Source organism: Ambystoma mexicanum, chromosome 7q (genome assembly GCF_040938575.1).
Source record: "Ambystoma mexicanum isolate Mex_15411 chromosome 7q, UKY_AmexF1_1, whole genome shotgun sequence".
NCBI lineage: Eukaryota > Metazoa > Chordata > Amphibia > Caudata > Ambystomatidae > Ambystoma > Ambystoma mexicanum.
In genome coordinates this window covers 76,175,899-76,195,983 of record NC_090941.1, presented here as the reverse complement: position 1 = coordinate 76,195,983, position 20,085 = coordinate 76,175,899, and the positions used below count along the sequence as shown (strand labels likewise).

General features: G+C 45.5%; 1 protein-coding gene across 3 annotated transcripts in view; it reads right to left on the bottom strand.

The window, feature by feature from the left end:
- Positions 1 to 20,085, bottom strand: part of TBL1X (transducin beta like 1 X-linked) — a 943,441-nt gene that overhangs the window by 255,674 nt on the left and 667,682 nt on the right. For all 3 annotated transcript variants that reach the window (XM_069640382.1, XM_069640381.1, XM_069640380.1), the window contains exon 6: positions 177 to 435. In XM_069640382.1, the coding sequence (XP_069496483.1) occupies positions 177 to 435 (259 nt within the window). The remainder of the gene's footprint in view (positions 1 to 176; positions 436 to 20,085) is intronic.

The following is a 20,085-nucleotide window of genomic DNA, read 5'->3' as shown; positions in this document are numbered from 1 at the left end:
TTTTTGATTAAATCACCAGTTCTCCTGTGGGTGTTCCCCAAACCCTATCCTGAAAAATTTAAATAAAGATTTTTAAAGCATACTTGTGTGACACGTTTATTTCATCAGCCACAATCGTCATTGACTTGTCAATGCTTTTAGAGATTTTGACAGATGGGTCTGCCTCTTACACTTACTTAATACATGGGCCCCATTTTCTTCCCCATTCACAGTGGCCTCTCCATTCTTTGGTGTGTGCTGCTGTGACTGGAGAGCAATTGCTGCAGAAGCGTTGGTGGTAATGGTGGAGACGCTGCTGGTGGCAGCCGCGGCGCTGGCTTGCTGTTGAGCTAGTTTTTCTCTGAACGCCTGTTGGCGAGTTTGCACCACATCTGGCATCACGGCATCAATTAGAGAAAGGGATTCTATTGGCCTTCCATCAAACACCGTGCCGTCCTGCAACAGACAAATACTTGAAATTAACATACAATGGAAGAGTAAAACGTAACTACAGGATGTATTCCAGAGAGCATCGGGAGGTGAGAGGGATGTCTGGGGGGTATAGATCGTCAGGCCCGGTGCTGTGGGAACAGGAATGTTCTGATGCCATCTTAAGTATCCTTGGACAATCAGGTGCTTACAAAGTTGATTGAGAAATGCCACTACAAAGTAAATATCAATTTCTGTAAAATGAGTGGTTATTTTCTCATTAAAGGACGTTTGTGAGATATTCTGGAGAAAAGAAAATATGGCACCATATCCAGTGTTGGTTCCTCTTTTCCCACTATGAAGCATTATGTCACAATTGTATGAGATTAGTAGAACCTCATCTGGCAGCATATGCAAACGCAATATGGCAGAAGTCAACAACATTGTTGCTCCCTAGTTAGGTTAATGGTATGTAAAGCCAAATACAAATGTAAACCACAGCATTATGACCCACATATTTAGGGAGAAGACTGGAAGGTCAGTGTTCAGCCAGTTTTCAAAAGAATGAAGGAAGCAATGTAAAGGAACTGTCACAGTTTTTCCACTTACTCTTGTTTAGCAGTTGATGGTTGCGCTGTTCTGGCATTGGGAAATACCTTAGATTAAATAAAGTACCTAAATACACAAAGATAATGTCCCATACCAATCACACACCAACAGCAGTCACCTTCATCAATGTGATCATATTTGGAAATTAGCATTATTAAAGTAGGTACAGAGGAGTGTGCACGATCGCGTGAGGTGTGCGGGATTGGTTTCCACCCACCCGCGTGGCAATGTGCCTCGAGTTGCAGTCGACTGTACATTTTAAAGAGGTTCCTATAAGTCAAGCTCTGGTTGGATCCTTTTTACTTCCCACTATCACTCCTGTATTTTAGTGTACATTGGCAGTCATTAAACATGCATTATGCAATAGTGTATTTGCTGGCAACTTTCCCTTTGTGCAGTTGGGCAAGTCTTGCTCACTTTATATACTCTATGATCATGCAGGAGCTGGATATTGATGATTAGCACCGTGGGAGAGGGCGCTTGGCAATCAGGCGGCTCAAGACGGGGGGCTAAATTTTATGGTACAAGTCAGCATTCCGAGCAGCCCGAGTGCTGCTGGCCAGCACCCCCCCTCGCTTCCCCGTTCCTCCTTCCGTTTGCCAGCCTTCCCCTCACCTCTTAGCACCCTTGTAGTTACCTATGCGGGTGCCAAGAGTTTTTTTTCATTAAAAAAAGCAACTTACCATTTCTGCCCAGCCAGCGCTGCACACTGGTTTCCTTTGTCCATGTTGATAACATCACAGTCATCAATATTGAAAACGGACTGTCAACCACTGACGTGGCACTGGACCGCGCAGAAAAGATGCGCCTATTTATTTTTAGGGTATCATTAGCACCCATGTAGAGAACTACACAGGTGCTAATGGCGATATGCCCAGAGGCAACGGGCCGACCCAGTCCGTAGTTACCCTCGCTTTGCTCGGGCACGTAACTTGGCCAGCAGGCTGCTACCAACAGGTTCGGCCTGCCGCCTCAGGGCATATCGCCTCATTAGGGTTCCTTTTTCTCACAAATGAGAAAAATCACTTGCAGGTCTCTACTTTCAGATTATGATCCTAACACCATCAGTTAAGATATACACTAAAAAAAAAAAGAATAAAGCTTGGGGGGAAAAAAGATAACAAATTTGTAAAATGTAATCCGTTTACTGTGTAGCCGCGAATTTCTGGAGAGACTCTCTTGAAACATAAGCCAACTTCTCCAGATGAGGATGCGCACCAATCCAATTAGATACAACAGCCTCTTTCTATGGAAAGCCAACACTAGTTGTGAATGACTGCCTTAGAGCTTGTTTTTAACAATTTTTTCCTGCTCCTTTGCATTTTACTTTTCATAAATTTGCTAGTCTCTCACTGATCTGCAGTTCAGAAAAAAAAATGTGTTTAATCGACTTATACCCAGAAAGATTACCACGGCGAGAGAGCGTGTTAAAGAAACAAAGGGAAAAATACAAAATGTGGTATTGCAGTCTCAGATGTCATGTAAGGGACAGAAAATAACTTGTTTTGGAACAAAAAAACCTGCAGCGTTTGTACAAATGAATTGGGAAGTAAAGCACAGGATGACAGTTTATTTATACAGCGCCTATACACAATGTGTTTCAAAACGCTTCAAGGCAAGGGAGGGAACAAGGGAAATACAATGACATTCTTACAGGCCATGAACAGTAAGGATGTGCCATTAACTATCGTACTCAGCCTGACGACATTTCAGATAGTGCAAGAGCTAAAACAAAGATAAGGAAGGGAGGGGGAGAGTGGGAAGGAAATGGAAACAGACAGACTACTACCATACTAGGCCTGACGACATTTCTGGAAGAGACAGAGAAAACAAAGGTGAGGGAGAGGGGTGCAGAAAGGGAGGGGAGTAACAAAACCGACTAACATACTAGGACTGATGACATTTCATATAGTGCTGGAGGGAGGTTGGAGGGCGAAACAAGTAAGGGGAGGGTGGCGGAGAAAGACGAGGTTGCTATCATACTAGGTCCAGGGACAATTATGATAGAATAAGTGCATAGAAGAAAGTAAGTCGAGGATGCTGTTGAAATCATTTTAGTTTCAGCCATTTTTTCTCATTATGTGCGTTCTTTGTCATAAAAGTATACAGTGTCCTCCATGCCATTGTTGTGCCCGTGAATTTGTGACAGATTTGACAGACAGGGTGGTGAGGATTTCTCTTTACATGCCCTCGGGGTTGAACCATGTTCCTACAGCTCCTCACTCCCTACCTGGGTCTTCTGAGTTCCCTTAATATTCGAGCTGTTGGGAAACAGGCTCGGACTGGGCTATAGGGCAACAGGGCAATGCCTGAACCCAAAACTGAAAAATGCTAGCGTGGGCCAGTTGCTTTTGGTCAAAGTGGGCCACTTTTTTTTTGGCCGATAAGGGCCAGTTATTTCACTATGGGGCTAGTAGTTTTGACCATTGTTGCTGAATACATATTATTTAAATTTCAAAATTTGCATTACATTGCATCAACAAACTTCCCCCTTAGGTATGATTCAAATAGTCTGTCACAAGAGGAATGAACTGTGGGCCACTTTTTCCATTGGTGCTCGAGACAATGTTAAGCCCCAAGCTGAACCTGTTGGGAATCCTGGTTCCTGGAATTCCGCCATGGGCAACGATGGTGTACCACATACCACAAAATGCGCAATAGCTCAGCTTGTGAGTAGGGGTTGATCAAAACACCATTGAACACTTTCTGCTCGATTCTCTATGATCGGGCACAGTATGCCCTGCATCCCAACACCTTTGTGAAGTCTCCTTGTGTGAATCATCATGCTGTGTATGCCACTAGACTGAACCTTCCTTTCAGTGTCCAGAGGCTGAAGTGCATTGTGGGCACATTAGCAAAATTTATCTCAGATGATCCTGCTGTTGCCTCCATTTTCCCAGGCGACCCCCCACACCCTGGCCACGGTTGATATGATATGGAGCGAGGTACATTCCCCTGCCTAGTATGAATTATCAGTCAATCAAAGAAAGCTTATTCGGAGTGACTACATCACACTTGCAGAAATACCACCAAACAATGCAAATTGTGCCCACCGGCCGGCTGAACTGCTCTGCCACAAACTGACATTTTGCGTTTCTTTGCGTTTTTAACATGCAGACAACTGAAGCTGTGTGTGTACAAATATGGTACTGTTAGAGTTTCTAATTTAAATTAAAAAGGTTTGTTAGAATAGATTGAGAAGATTTTGATAGCGAAAAATGCATAAAACGGATTTGGGAAATTCAATCTTAAAGTATCTTTGGAATGAATGCCATATGAAGCAGCCATGCCCCGACTGAGGTAAAGGGGTCTCTGCTCTTAGGTGACAAGTGAGTGCACTTGTGGGAAATCAAAGCACGCTTTCTTTTATGCTCAGCAGCGCTGCCAGGAAAAAGGGGGGCGGGGGAGGTGGCCCTGATAACCATGGGGATTTTTCTGAACCAACCCTTTAAGAAGATACCAAGTAACTGCCATTCATGGACAACATCATGGTTAAAACCACAGTCCTGAAACTACAAGAATCAACCTCAATCACAAACTCTTGACAACACTAACCAGGCTTACAACCCAGATGCAGCACAGACTGCCATTGCCCATGTTATTGGATGTACTCTTCAGACACTCGACAAATGATGCCTGCCTCCCATCTCGGTTTGACCTCTCAATCAACCTTGGACACGATCTCAAACAATGTCTCAACAGGAAGTGAGCCAAGTGCGGTAGTCTGTGGCACTTAAAAACAATGGCATTGGGATCCAGGGGAGCCCTGGAAGGCACGTTGAGAATGTGTGGATGTGAACCATGGCTATAGAGAATGCGGGGTGAAGTGAAACCCACATGAGGGAGCAGTCAGCCCCAGGTGGCTGCAAGTAGATGGTATGGGACACTGAGATTTCAGGGTCTGTGGTGCTCGGGGAGTCTAGTCACTGACATGGTGAAAATGCGGGATGTCTGATTTCACTGAATCCACATCACCTAAAGGATAAATCTTCAAATTCTTTTTTCTTCTAATTTTTTTATACTGCGAGGGGAGACCACTCCACACTCCCCACCATCCCTTACCTTATCCCACCACTTACCCCACCTCCATCTATGTTTTTAAAATGTACCTACTTACCTATCCAATTTGAAGAAAAAAAACCCCCAAGACTTCTGGTAGGTGAAATTGGATTCGGTGAAATGTATGGTACTGGAAAAAGCGACCTTCTGCTTTGACCACAGGTTGATCTAATTACCTGAGCTGCTGCCCTCCCCTCCCCCAAATTAAACCATGTGTTTATAAAACTATTAAAGCTTAAAAGATACCCAGGTCAACGTTTTCTCCGAATTCCACCCATTCCCACAAAGTTCACAAACCCTTTGGAATTGGAAACCGAAACGAACATGGTTTAATTCGTATTGTAAACATAGCCATCTGTGCTCCCCTATTGGTTTTGTTTTTTTAATTTATATAGTGTGCAAAACCCTGAGGCATCTAGGCACTTTTACTTACGGATATGGTTACAGTAAGTGCAGTACAACAGACAGAGGCATACATCAGGCCTGCGCAGTGAAATAAAATACATACAAGAAGGTAAGTACATGCGATGATATAAGTACAGGGAATATATACTTGGGAAAGCTCACCTCTTGTTACAGGGAACTAAATCAGGTACATAAGAGGATAAGTAACCGGATATATACTTGTGTCAAGTCAAAGTACCTATATTTCCTTTTCCTGCCTTGAATCAACAATTCCATGTTAAGTCTAACTGCAATGACTGACAACATGCTAGCCACGGATTGTATAAAACTGGCCATTTCAGCTAGAAAACTAGCCTTAATCTTATGTTATGTTACATTTGTATAGCGCCTTATGTATCATTGGTATGATCTCAAGGTGCTGTAGCTTGAATACCCTCCGGAACCGCAGTTCAAGTCAGTTGAGAGAGAGAGAGAGAGTCGTAAAGTGCATGGGCGCACCAGGTATGTGTGCAGCTGGTGCGGTTGTTGCATGATAGCTGCTTCTTAGCGGTAGGTGTGGTTCTGAGGAGATCAGTTGAATGTGTTCAGTCTGGAGGGGGACATCCAGACTGAGGTTTGGCTGCATTAGCCCTGTGGAGATGCCCAAGATAGCTGGTATGTGCTAGCTAGCTGTGTTTTATTAGGATGATGGGTAGCTTGATGAGTCATGTTAGAATGAGAACAGCTTTACCGAATGTGTCATAGTACCGCTGTGTTCTAGTTGAATGGTGGTGTATTGGAGAGAGTAAGCGTAGTAGTGTGAAATTGTGGTAATCAGTAAAGTGTATGCGACCAGGGACACTCAATGATGTTGGGAATACCTTCTAACTTGAGTTCTAATACAGTGACGCTATTGGGGCACACTCAATGATGTTGGGAATACCGTCTAGATTCAACATTAGCATAGTGATGGTATTAGGCACGCTTTCTAAGTTAACTTTATCACAGTGACGCTATAGCTCTCCCTGTCTCTCACCTAACTCCCCTAAAATCCATCTACCACTCCTCTATCCATACCATATGTCTCCGTGGCCCTCGAGAGTCAGTGAGTGAGTCAGTGAGTGAGTCAGTGAGTGAGTCAGTGAGTGAGTCAGTGAGTGAGTCAGTGAGTGAGTCAGTGAGTGAGTCAGTGAGTGAGTGAGTCAGTGAGTGAGTGAGTCAGTGAGTGAGTGAGTCAGTGAGTGAGTCAGTGAGTGAGTCAGTCAGTCAGTGAGTCAGTCAGTCAGTCAGTGAGTCAGTGAGTCAGTCAGTCTCTCTCTCCCGAAATTTCAATTCCTGTCTTGTCTACAAATCTCTCCATGACCTGACGCCCCCCTACCTTTCCTCCCTCCTCATTTTACTCCCCCCTCCCGCTCTCTCTGCTCAGCAAACCTCTACCTCCTCACTGTACCCTCAGCCCCATGTGCCTCCTCACGCTTCCGCTCCTTCCAACTCTTGCCCCCCCCCCCTTACACTGGAACTCGCTTCCCATCCGCTCCACCCCTACCTACTCATCATTCTGCCACTCCCTGAAAGCCCATCTTCTTCACTCCGACCCCACCCTCTGACTTCCCTTCCCTACCCCTCCCCTCCCCTCCTACCCTTGCCCCCCCCTCATTTCCCCCATCCTCTCTCCTTCACCTCTGACCTTAAATTGGTAACAAATACTACTTAAGGGCTATGAGGACACCAGATCACTCCCCCTTTCCCTACCCCAAATGAGAGGAGGAGAGGAAATGACGAAAGGGAGCCTGAAAATGAGTAGAGTCATCTGCATAGCACTGAAAGTCCTCCACTGTAACTCCCTTCAACTATCCCCTCTACCCTCCCTCCCCCCACTTGTAAATAGTTCTACTTATTGTTCTAATGACCTGTTCTGTTCCAGAGCTGCAAGGCAGTGGGCAAGAAGTGCCAGTTATTGGTTGAAAAGCCAGGGAGAGAGGTTAGACCCCTGGGGAACATCACGGGTAGAGATAGAGGAGAGGAAGGACCCAAGTTGGTACCTGGGAGGGTTGATCAGAGAGGAAAGAGGTCAGCCAAGCCAGGGCCTGATCTTTGATACCAAGGTTTTCACCAGACGGTTGAGCAGGATAGCATGGTTGACCGTGTCAAAGGCAGAAGAGGGATCAAGTAAGATGAGGACGCAGGGAGTGTTGGAATCAAGGTTGGAGAGCAGATCTTCACAGGTGTTCAGGAGAGCAGTTTCCGTGCTTCTGGCAGCTCTGAAGCCAGATTGATGGTCATGGAGGCAACCAACAGATTCGGTGTGAAGATTAAGCTAAGAGATGGCCAGCTTTTCCAGGAGTTTGCCCAAGAAAGGAGTGATAGAGATTGGGAGATAGTTAGCCGGGCAGGACGGGGTCAGCAGAGTTTCCTAGGAAGACTGTGCACAAGGGAGTGCTTCAGAGGGGGGAAGGGGAAGACCCCAAATGGTGAAGGAGTGGTTGCAGAAGTCAGCCAGAGCAGGGGCAAAGGTGTCAATGTGGTCCTTGATGGTTTTGGAGGAACAGTGGTGAACCTGTTTTGACAAGTCTTTCATAGATCAAACTTGTCTAGAAACCTCGTCTGGGAGTAACAGGGGAAAGGAAGAGAAGGAGGGAGGAGAGGTGGCTGAAGAAGGGGCAGAGGAAGGGCAGACAGTAGAGTGGGCAGGGGGAGAGGAAGAGAGAGGACAGGATGTCCTGAGTTTTAGCGATGAAATGAGAAGTCAGGGCCGTGCAGAGGGCCTGGGAGGGGACAGGAGAGGTAGCGACTGCAGCAGGATTGGCCAGCTCCTTGCAGATTTTAGAGTTTGGTCGAGTTTTTAGATGCCGCAGAGACCGAGACTTGCATGTGGGCTCTCTTCTTGGTGCGGACAGAGGGCCAATATTGCCTTTGGAGCAGGCGACAGGCTAGTTTGTCAGAGGATGTAGCGGAAGCATGCCATTTCCTCTCGGCCACCCTGCAATTGCGTTTAAGGCTGGTGAGGTCTGAGTCGTACCAGGCGTTGCACTTAGCTTTGGGCTTCAATCGGTGTTAGGCAAAGTTTGTATGCAGTACCCTTTGGGACCACTACACACAACTAGGACTACAGGTGTAAGCAAAACCAATCTTTGGTATAAGTCTGTACTACAGTTTTGTGGTAGCGTTGCTGAGCAGCAAGGCTCATCTCAAGAGGGGAATGTGAGCTATAAGGATGTTACCCAGAGGTCTAGAATTACAAGTATTCAAACAAACTCTTATACTCGGGGTTTCTTGGTAAAACACTTATTAATTTATGTCATAGTCAGTTATAAAACATTCACTAGGAGGTAATCTATATCACACAAACATATACTTCAGTACTTCACAATATCAAGTTCGGAGGAATTTAAACTACTTTGAAGGAGGAGCAAAATGGCATAAGGCCCATGTGCTCTGCTCTCCTCCCCGACCCCTGACTTCCTTGGTCCCGCCTCCCTAGCCCTCCCACCTCCCCTGATTGGTCTGGTTACTTCCCCAGCCTTGTGTGACCAGCGACCCTCCTCGCTCCCTGCCCACACTTTCCATCGTGCAAAGAAGGTGCGCGGCTGATTCCATGAGACCCTTTGGGCCTTTTTTGGTGAATTATTGTATTTTCCTGTGCCCCCAGGCCTGTGTGCTCCACTCTCCTCCCCGCCCCCTGACTTCCTTGTTCCCGCCTACCTAGCCCTCCCACCTATTAAGTGCCCCTGGCCCCCTTTCTTGCCTGTTAGCACCGTGAAATCCCCTCCCGCAACCCTCGCTTCCTAGCTGCCCTCCTCCCGGTCGTGCTGCCTAGGCCATTACTCCCCTTCCCAGGGCAGCCCTCTGCCAGTGCATCCCTGCGATGAAGAGCCCAAGACCAAGAGCGGCACCCACACGTGTCGGCTCCAGATCGTATCTGCAGGTAACCGCAGGAGAAGCAAGAAGCCAACAATAAGTAAGTGTGGCAAGGGCAGGGACAGAAGCAATTACTTCATGCCATACTACCCTACCACTCAACCCTAGAAGCTAAACTGTTGATACTCTTCCATCTGTGGTGTACTTTGCCTTTAGAAAGTCTGCCTAATAGCATATATATGGTGTAGTTGCGTTTAAAAAGTGTGCCGAATAGCATATCTGTAGAGTAATTGCATTTAGAAAGTGTGAATCTCACCCTTTAGTATAGTTGAACTTAGAAAGTGTGAAGAATATCACCCTGCGGTATAATTGAGCTTAGAATATGTGAATAATATCACCCTGTGGTTTAGTTAAACTCAAACTGTGAATAGTCTCTCCCAGTAGTATAGTTGAACTTTGAAAGTGCGAATAATCGCTGTGGTACAGCCGTAGTACAGTTAATCATAAAGAGTGAGTACAATTAACATCCGGTGGTATAGTTGAAATGGGAAGGTGTGAACAAAATCATCCAACGCCAACTACAACACAGTTCAAACTAAACCAAACCATGAGTCCACCCAACCCACCAAGATCTGCCGGAAATGACCCCCTTGCGCCCGCCTCCCTTCCCGCGAACCCTACCTCCCATCCCGCCCTTCCCCAAACCATCCTGCCCTCCACCACATCCCCTACCCAAACACCAAGCCAGAGGGGCATGATGGTGGGCCAACCATCCTAAGACCACTGCTGCTCCCATCGCTTCCACCCACCCGCCTACTATCATCTTACCCACTACCCCCACTCCCCAGACTAATGGCCCGCCTAGCCTCCCAAGCACACCCAGCCCCGCTACCATCCACCCCCACTCCTCTCATCAACTCCCACCATCATCCCTCTCCGACCCCACTCCTTCCCCTCCCTAAAAATTGCACGCCTTTCCCCACTCCGCATTGAGTGATGGCATGTTCCACTCTTGGTTGGAACTGTGGAGGGCGGCATGCGCCACATTTGGACTGAGTTCCGAAGGATAGCATATACCACATTTAGAAACAGTTGTGATAAGTAACATGTGCCCTAATAGCATCACTGTGCTAATATTGAATCTAGACAGTATTCCCAACATCGAGCGTGCGCGCCACTGTGTTAAAGCTGAACTTAGAAAGCGTGCCTAAAATCGTCACTGTGTTAATGTTGACTGTAGAAAGTATGCCTAATAACGTCACTGAGTTAATGTTGAATCTAGAAAATGTTTGTGTATTGAATTTATATAGCGCTTTAAGCCAAAGCGCTTTACAATATGACAACTGGTACAAAAGCGAGAGAAGCATATTTACAAACATGAACAGGTCATTAGAACAATAAGTAGAACTATTTACAAGGGGGGGAGGGAGGGTAGAGGGGATAGGTGAAGGGAGTTACAGTGGAGGACTTTCAGTGCTATGCAGATGACTCCACTCATTTTCAGGCTCCCTTTCGTCATTTCTTCTCCTCCTCTCATCTCTGTCTATCTAGGAGTGGTGTGCCACCAATGATCTCTGCCTTAACACCAGTAAGACCGAGATTCTCCTCATCGGCACACCTGCTTCCTCCTTTCATGTCGCTCTCTGGCCGGCCTCTCTTGGACCTCTTCCTGCTCCCACCTGTGAGGCTAAAAACCTCGGGGTCATCTTCGACTCCACACTCTCCTTCTCCCCTCACATTTCCGACGTCTCTAAGAAGTCACACTACCAGCTGCACCTCCTCAGAGGTATTCCTCCTTTCCTCTCCTTCCTCCAGAAGATCACCGTCTCCAGAGCTCTGGTTCTCTCTAGACTCTCTAGACTCGACTACTGCAAGACTCTTTCTAAATCTGCCTGCTTCTACTCTCCGCAACTCAACCAGAACAGGACTACAAGACTGGCCCTCGGCCTCAAGCTCAGGGATCGCGTCTCTCCAGGACTGAAATCTCTGCACTGGCTCCCAGTGGCTGCGAGGCTCAAGTTAAAAACCCTCTGCATTGTCCACAAGGCCTTCTGGGGCCTAGGCCTTAATACCTTCAACTCTCTTTTCCTAAATATCTTCCTTCTCAAGCTCTTCGCTCATCCGCCTCCAGCTCCCTTAAGGTCAGTCGCTTCTCCAAGCAACAAGTTGGTGGTAGATCTCTTTCTTTGGCTGGGGTCTCCCTCTGGAACAGCCTTCCTGAAACTTGAGGAGAACCATCTCTGTTTCCGGAAGCACCTCAAAAACCTTTCTCTTTGCTTCTGCTTGCTCTCCCTCTCCCCTGCTGAATTCCCAGCTGAAACAAAAACTGCACTCGTCACCCTCTGATCTCGGTCCCAGGTCCCCTCCCCCGCCAGTTGCACACCTGCACTGTCTCCCTAGCAACCGCTGCACCTGGGGACTGTTTTCTGTATCCCTACAGTCCCCTACCAACACTTGACAGATGTCTGCACTTACCCTTGCAACCAGCTGGCCGCACTTTTTACTTATTGCTTTTATTCTATTTTTTTTTTTACTTTCAGTCCCATGTACTGCACTGCACTGCCCCTGCCCATTGCCCCCTGCACGATCTCCATGTCACCTGGCCTAGTAACACTGTTGTCTCCATCTGCCCTCTGTTCTCCCTCCTTTTCCTTGTTGCGCCTTGTAACACTTGTGTATAGGCGCGTTATAAATGCCTATCTCATAACCTATTCCTTTTTCACAACCACAAAATTTTACCAAATGCTAAAGTGATATATAAAATGCCAATACTCCTAGTAATTGAAGTCACCTGAGGTTGCAGGAAGTGTGTATGAAGCTTCTCTAAAGAGTATCTACTGGCTTATTTTGATTCTGAGAGCGTGTTATGAAGTGTATTTTTATTGTTGCACATTGCCCTTTTTAAAGAATGCTTATTTAAAGCAGACCGTTAAATAGATCAATAATTATTTTACTAGAAAACCTTGAGTGTAAGTGTTATTTGGATACTTGTATTTGTGGATTTCGATGCTAGAGCTCACATTTACCACTCTTGAGATAGATCTGGCTGCTCAGTCACTCTTCCAATCTGTGTAGTACAGACCTATACCAATAGGTGGGTTACCCAATACCAGCACGACAAGACTGGTGTAGTCTCCCACAGGGTTACTGCATACAATCTTGCCTAACACACTCCACTTAACAAAATGTAAGAGGGATCCAAAGATCCTTTCGACTCTTGGGCACTGTATTGCTCACAAGGTTAGCCAGAGAAAGTTAAAAAGGGAGCACCAAGGGCAACCTTGCAACAATAAAAAAAAAGGTATACATCAAATGTTGTGAGGATAAAATTAAAAAGACTATGGAGAGACTTAAAAATAACACCCATAAAAAGATTAAAAGGTTCTATTTTTGAAAAAGTTCCTACTCGCTGAGGTATAGGGAAACCTAATCCACCAGTAAAGCATAAAGTTCTGGGGTTGACACAGGTCAGGAAGTTTTTCATTGCTATGAAAATCTTTCCTAACAGCAAGACATTTGCAATTTTTTAAGCAGAGCTTGAGTAGCTGCTTTATAGATGGGTTCCTTCCATCTCAATGCCCAAAACATGCAAACAGGTTAGGAAGCAGAGGAAAAGCAACACAGGGAATGCTATCCTCTTGAACACAGCTGAGGTTGTGGGAATCTTACCTTAATATGTCTGCTGAGCTGGGTTGGAAACCTTTCCTCTTCCACATCTTTCACGGCAGCTTTACCTCTGAACATGTCAATCGTCATGCCAGGAGGAAGGAGGTCCTGATGCAGCTGCCATTTTAGGGCCTGCCTAATGTGATTATTATTACGTCATCTGGCGCTTTTAGTCAGCATCTGTTCCCAGGCCTTCCTGAATTATCTCCAATGTACATGCCTGGCTGGGGAAGTAAAAGTTATTCGCACCTAATCAAGCTGCACCTTAAGGGATATTGAGGAAGCATTGAGCTTGTGTGCTAATAAATAATATTGAAATCTTGATTGGTATGCTGTTGGCTGAGGTGGAGACTGACTGAGTTAGCCCCTCGTATGTATTTGAGAAAGAGCGATATCCCTGGCGACACAACCTACCAGCAGCTAGCTCAAAAGGCCAGTTTGTTATAACTAAACTTCATTAACTAGTACCGCGAATTTGGCATGCTATGCTGTTTTTTCATCATGGTTGGATCATTTATAGGGGAGTTTATTTGAGGATGGTGGATTGGTAGGTGATTTTTAGCTGCTGTCTAAAGCATTTTGATTAGCATGACAAACGTGATCCTTAGTTTTCATAACAGCTAATTATTGCACAAGCATAACAAAGTCAGATAAGCTTTGAGCATAGCAACTATGGAGATAGTGATTACAGTGCTAATGGTAGTAATTTTGAGTTTGCATCTCAATTTTGCCTGTTGCCTTTGATATACAAGCATTTTATTTCTGTTTGTTAAAAATATATCCTAATACACTAATGGAGTGTAAAGTTGTGTATTGTTTTATAATATGAATAAGAGGAAGGTCCCACACAATATTAAAGAAGAGAACAATCTAAAAACCCTAATTGAATCTACTGAAGCATATCTGATAAAATCTGTGGCGGGGAGGAAATGAAGACCGACTACCCCGCAGGACATTATATCATATGACGAACTAAGGAGAAACATGTATCTATTACCAGTGAGGAGACGATTTGCCAAAGAAGAGTCAAAATTGAAGGGAAGTAAATTAAACAGAATTTGAAAAGAAAATCACTGGGTGTTGTTGCCAAGTACATAGATTCCATTTATGTCAATCATAAAAACTCCTTGTAAGCTCATTCCAAAACCTTTGCAAACGTGAAATGCACATGTAAAACAATTATGTATCTAATTCAAATCAGTTTATTAATTCATTCTGGACACATTAAGTATTTAGAAACAACCTTTCAACCGTTAAACGTTAAACGTTATGCAGTATAGTTGTATTTCACACGCACTTTCAAAACTGCCAAATTGTGAACCCATCACTTCTCCTACTGCATAAAACAACGCAAAGAACAAATGATGTCTTTAACATGGACCTTAACCTGAGTTAACGTCATGTACGAGTGACTACGTTCTAAAACAAATACTCAAATGACTAGGTGGCGGCTGTGGGCGGGTGGAGCGCCAGGACCTACCATCAGGTAAGCGGGGATGGAGGAAGGGGGTGGGGAAAAGGTATGTTTTGTTTTGCTTGGTGGGGGATGAGGAGGCAACAGGGAGAGGTTCACTGTTGCCTCCCCACATAATAAATGTAACAAAATTACACCCGGGGAAGGAAAACAAAATGGCTGGAAAGTTTACAATAAATCTAAAGGAGGGACCAGAATCCACCAACCACAATCCACCAACCTTAACATCGCCAACCCAGGGTGGGGGTACACGCCAGCTCCAGCCAGGTGCAAAGAGAACTACTGAAGTAAACAGAGGGAAACTGCCACCCCTCCTCATACTTGCCAACTAGGCAGACAAACTACAACACTGAACACACAAGAACATGACAGTTGCATAACAAACGTAAACACAAAGAGGTTAGAAAGAAAGAAAAGAAAACTCTAGCCTAACTCTAAAACCTCATTTTCCTCATACACTTCCCATACAGAAATTCAAACAACCACTTCGCCGCACAGCAAACTGCACGTACTTCACCACACTCCAACAACAAACACCACATAACCCAGACCATCAGCACATGGCCACTCGCACAGACCCGAGAACCGCACTCCAGCTCAGCAAGCGGTGCAAACCAAACTGAAGCTGCCAACAGGATATCACAGCTCTCATTCTCCTGTTCCCGCTACACCCTAACACCCTTTTCAAATCTGCCATAGCGCCAGAGGACGACTCAGGTGGTGACAGTGCACGGTACAAATTCCTTTAACATTCAATATAAACCCCTGGCATTGCTTAATATTAATTAAGCAATGCGAGGGGTTTCCCAGGCATTGCTCTGGGAAACCCCTCGGACCATCATTCTAAGCCTGCCAAGCCATTGCAAAAGGGGAGAGGCCATATGCAAATAAAAGGCTTGGTCACGCCCCAAAAGGGGCAGTCCAGCCTGAACTGCTTGCTCACATCACTTCTGCACGAGACCACAAGCCCCCCCCAGACATGTTTCAGCCTCTTTGGGCTTCATCAGTGAGAAGTAGCTTGGCTCTCTAAAACAGCAGACACAGGACCCACATCTGGGCATACCCGTCCCACTCTGGATGATTAAGCAAAACAAGAGAGGCTGGAAGGTTTAGAATTAATCATAACCTCTAACATTGCTCTGGGCAACCTGCCAGACCCCCATTACAAATGGAGTGGGACCAAGCATGATTTGCATGTGGTCTTTCACCTTTCTTCTTTCTCGCAACCCGCATTGGGATATGGTTTGGTTCACCCCCCTCTTAGGATATGGTTTCTCACACACTGACTTAGGTTTTGCTTCTGTCACCCGGCTATGGGGTATGGTGGCTCTCACCCCACCTTAGGGTAGGATTGCATTCACCTCACCTTAGGATATTGCTTCTCCCACCATACCTTGGGTTTTGGTTGGGCCTTGCCTCCACCCTCACCCGGTTTCCTAGTGCCACTGTGTACCTCTTGTATCATTTCGTTTTGTTGTGTTGCTCCTCAGGAGAATCAGGGAGCTCGATTGGGCCTGGTCTTGTTTCTTCTCTTCGAGGGGAGTTTACACCTTTCTCCAGCAGGCCTGCAGTGGTGGTTTCCTGGCACACAAGCTGTCTGGTGACTTGTTTTTCATGCGGTTTCTCTGAGCCAGGCATATCCAGTTCCTCATCTGGCAGGGCTGTCGGCATTCCACAGGCACCGCCTTTATCGTGTCCACCACACCTGGCATACACTCCTCTTCCTTGCACGCCTCCCAGGAGGAGGGTCCGTGCAAGTTTCCAGCTCTGCAGATGTCTCTCTCCTTGTTTCAAAGTTGACTGGCTCTTTATCCCCGTTAGGGAGTGCGACTTCACATGGCTCTCTCAATCCTGGCAGATCCTGTGCACAGAGGGTTAGAAACCATAGCAACCATATTCATAGGAATTCTCAAGTCATCATGCATTTTAACTCCCTTGTAGCTAACCAATATGGGAATGGGGTGGATAACAAACATCCCTTCCTAGGGACTTCCTTTCCTGTAAGGGAGGGTGGGTGGTTTGCTCCCAGTGGGATCCAACTTGCCCTTTAGCCCAGAGGGCGTAACACCTAGTGGGCTCACCTCCATAGTCCAAAAGGGGTGGCTCTCCCATGGGGAAAGTTGACAAATTCCCTGGACTCATCACACAATTCTGAGCAAAAGGCATTGGCTAGACCTTGATCTGAAATTCTAAATGTCCAGAGCCAGCTACCAAATATAGAATAGTCTAGTAGGGATCCAGAAAGTAGTTGGCAGACAGGTTGGACACAGTGATTGCACAAATCTTAAGGGAAGCCCCTCAAGATTCAATAGAACGGTTTAATAAATATGATCCTCTTGCTTGATGCATGGTCTCGGTGGATTTGATATTAATGTATGCAGTATAACAGGAACACACATAAGAGGCAAAATGTTTCGATAATTGCACTGGTTCCTGCCACAGCCTAAAAGAGGACCAGGGTAACTAACAGTTTGAAGGAGTACTTGTTTAAGGAAGACAAGTTAGACTCTTCCATAACAATGCCTTCTACATTGGAGACAGTGATGTTTGTAACATACTCCCCCCACACCCCCGCATTGCTAACATGACTATGGCAGATTTGGCTTGCAGTGGGATCTACCAAAATTGATTTTAATGAATATGAAAATACTGTTCTCTGAAAATCCCCCGATTTAACAGCTAAACTAGTAAATTGGGCGGGTTATCTTTTTTCCATAATTTTGATCTAATTATGTTTCAAGAATACATACTGCGCTTTAAGTCTTCTCAAAGTATGTCTAATCTAAAACAAGGATGCCCAGTGGGTCATCAATGCCATTCACTATGGACGGCTGGCTTCCATTTAAGAACGTGGGAAGGGTCCCATGGCTGAATGCAGCTGTTCTTCATGCATTGCTTCAGATATTCTGGGTGATCAGTGACATCCACCACATGTTTTGAGTGTGCTTAACCAAGGGCATAGTGTCTTGGCCCAAAGGTCACATCTCTTCCCCCTCCTTCAGATTCAGAAGAGCAATCGCAATCCCAAGTAGAAACTCCTAATTGAACTGGACCCTTCTTAAGAGAATCATTGAATTACTGACAAATAGGATTCGTCCACTATGTTCGATCTGAGCACCTTCACCACCCGCAGATGACAATAGTGGTCTCCTCCACTAGGCTAGCAGGATACATGTCCCAGAGACTTCATAAACTGCTGGGCAAGGAAGTGCGACTCAGGCTCATATGGAATGCCACACACGTGAAAAACGCATAAGGACCTGAACAAAGGTGCAGATCATTCAGTGAGAGCAGAATGGGCTAGTGGTGTGCCTACTGGGCAATGTTAATGGCACCACATTGAAAGAGGACATACTAACATCTTTGTCAAGACAGACCACAAATCAGGCAAGCTTGCCTTCTCTTTCGTAATTTTGTCTTTGCGATGGGCATATTTGTTTACATCTTCACAGCCCAGCATTAAACTCCCATTACTGAGAAAACAAGCATCACAACACCTTCTTCCTGTTAAAAATGTTCTAGCAGTTCTGCAGGTTTGCCAGCTTGCCACTAGTGCAGGCACGTATATGCTTGAACAGTACCCCAAGTGAAGAAAATGACAGCTCTTTTTTATAACAATTGATGGGAGGTTTGAGAGGATGCTTGGGATATGCAGACACTGTGGGGCTTCAGGCTGAAATTTTCAGCCAATAAGAGAATCCACATTCCAATTCTATGAACAAGAGTTACCATGCTATTATAACAAAGGTTTACTAAGCAAACTGTTTCAGGTAAACAGGAAAGGGAAAGACCAGTTATCAAACTGAGGGAACAGAATGCACGGTTAGTTTGCAGGCATTTCATGGTACAAGGCATCACCTTTGCAAAATGTTATTCAGTAAAATGATTGGTTGGATCACCTGGACTTTAAAAACGTTCTCTTAACATTACCAGATTACCCTCCCTCACCCTCATACGTGTCTGTAGTTTTAAAAACTTTGGGAGTTCACTAGTATCCATTTCCAGTCTTCCTCAGCTCCCAAGTGTTTCAATGAATTCTTGAGGTGGGAGGCAGTCGTGTGATCATATTGCTGGACAATATTGGCATGTCCCAGGGCAACACCCTTCTCTTCCACCACATCCGTTTAACAATGGTGATTCTCTGTGGCCTGGGCTTTTTTATCTATTAGGATGCCTATCTTGCCTGATAGAGTTTATAGGCTTCACAGTAAATGCCAAGACCACCCCCCCACCCTTTGGCTCATTCCACCCTAAAGTGGCACTATCAGGAAAGAGAAAGCTTCCATCCAGTGAAAGGATCAGTTTTCTCTGAGGAAACTGGTGAGGATTGTGAGCTTTTCGTCTTCTTTTCAGGCCATATACCCCTGCCTACTATACTGCATGGAGATCAAGGGGCTGAAAATTCAGCACCTGAGGTGACATTTTCCAACACACAGGTGGTGCGGCTTTTCTTTGAAGGTATTGTCGGGTGTATTGACCCACGTTCGAGCTATTATGCTGCGACATTTGGTGGTGTGGGCTTAGAAAATCCAAGATGGCCGAAAAGCCCACATTGCGCCAGAATCCAGGAAAACCGCGCAGTTTTTCGCACACCAAAATGGTCGCCTGACCTGCCACCCACCAGTGCGAGCGTGATGGGCCAGAAGCGCCATGAGTGAAACGTGGTGCCAAAGGAAAAAACAGCAGTGCCTGTAGCGCAGAAAGCGCTTTGAAATCACCTTTGTTTCTCAGAAATGCAAGCTAAAAATGCCTATTTTAAACATTGCAAGATATTCAAAAATCTCACTGAACACCAGCAGACATTTGGCAGAATGTAGTCTTGTGTGCATACAAAATCTGGAAAGATGAAGAGCCCAAAACAATGTTTATAACAAAACTGGCTGAGCTGTGGATGTCAGCAGCTGAAGTGAAATTGGACTTAAAGCCACTAAAATCGAAATGTTTAAAATAAATGAGTGACCTACATTGAGTGTCACATAGGTTGCAACTGTTTAAAGGTCATAGTTTTGAACTTAGAATCAGCGTTCTAGCTGCATGTGTAGAAATTGTAAGTTTGATTTGAATGAAGAAAAACTGGGAACAAAAGTGACATTTGGCTGAAGCCTGGCTTGGAGAGTGAATTCTGCCCAGCAACTACCCCCGACAGGAGTGGAAACTTGCTCAGACACTGCATTCCCAGGCCTGGCTGCCTTCTGCTGTTTCCACCAAAAGGAGATGACACCTCCCTGGTTGAATCAGGGGAGGAGCACCTGGGAGCAGGGAAACAGAACAATGAGCCTTCCTTGGCTCAGGCAAATGTTAAATTAGGGGGGGTCGTAAATGGCTTCCTCTTGAGAGAAACTGGGAGGGGCAGTGCCTCTGTGAGCAACTTGAGTTAGAGGAAGTGGACAAACCAGAAATTCCACCATGTGTTTTGGGAAACCACACCCCTCTGGGCCAGAGCATAATTTTAACAAGATGGATAATTCATAGTGCGGACTTGTCAAAATTATATAAATAATATCATCATTCTTGTGACTTTTCTGTGCACATTTTAAGAGGTGTTAGGACTCTCTGGTATGTTCGGGGGAGGGGGGGTAGTAGCAGAAAATAGGTTGTTATTCCAAATGTATGCATGTTAAAAATCT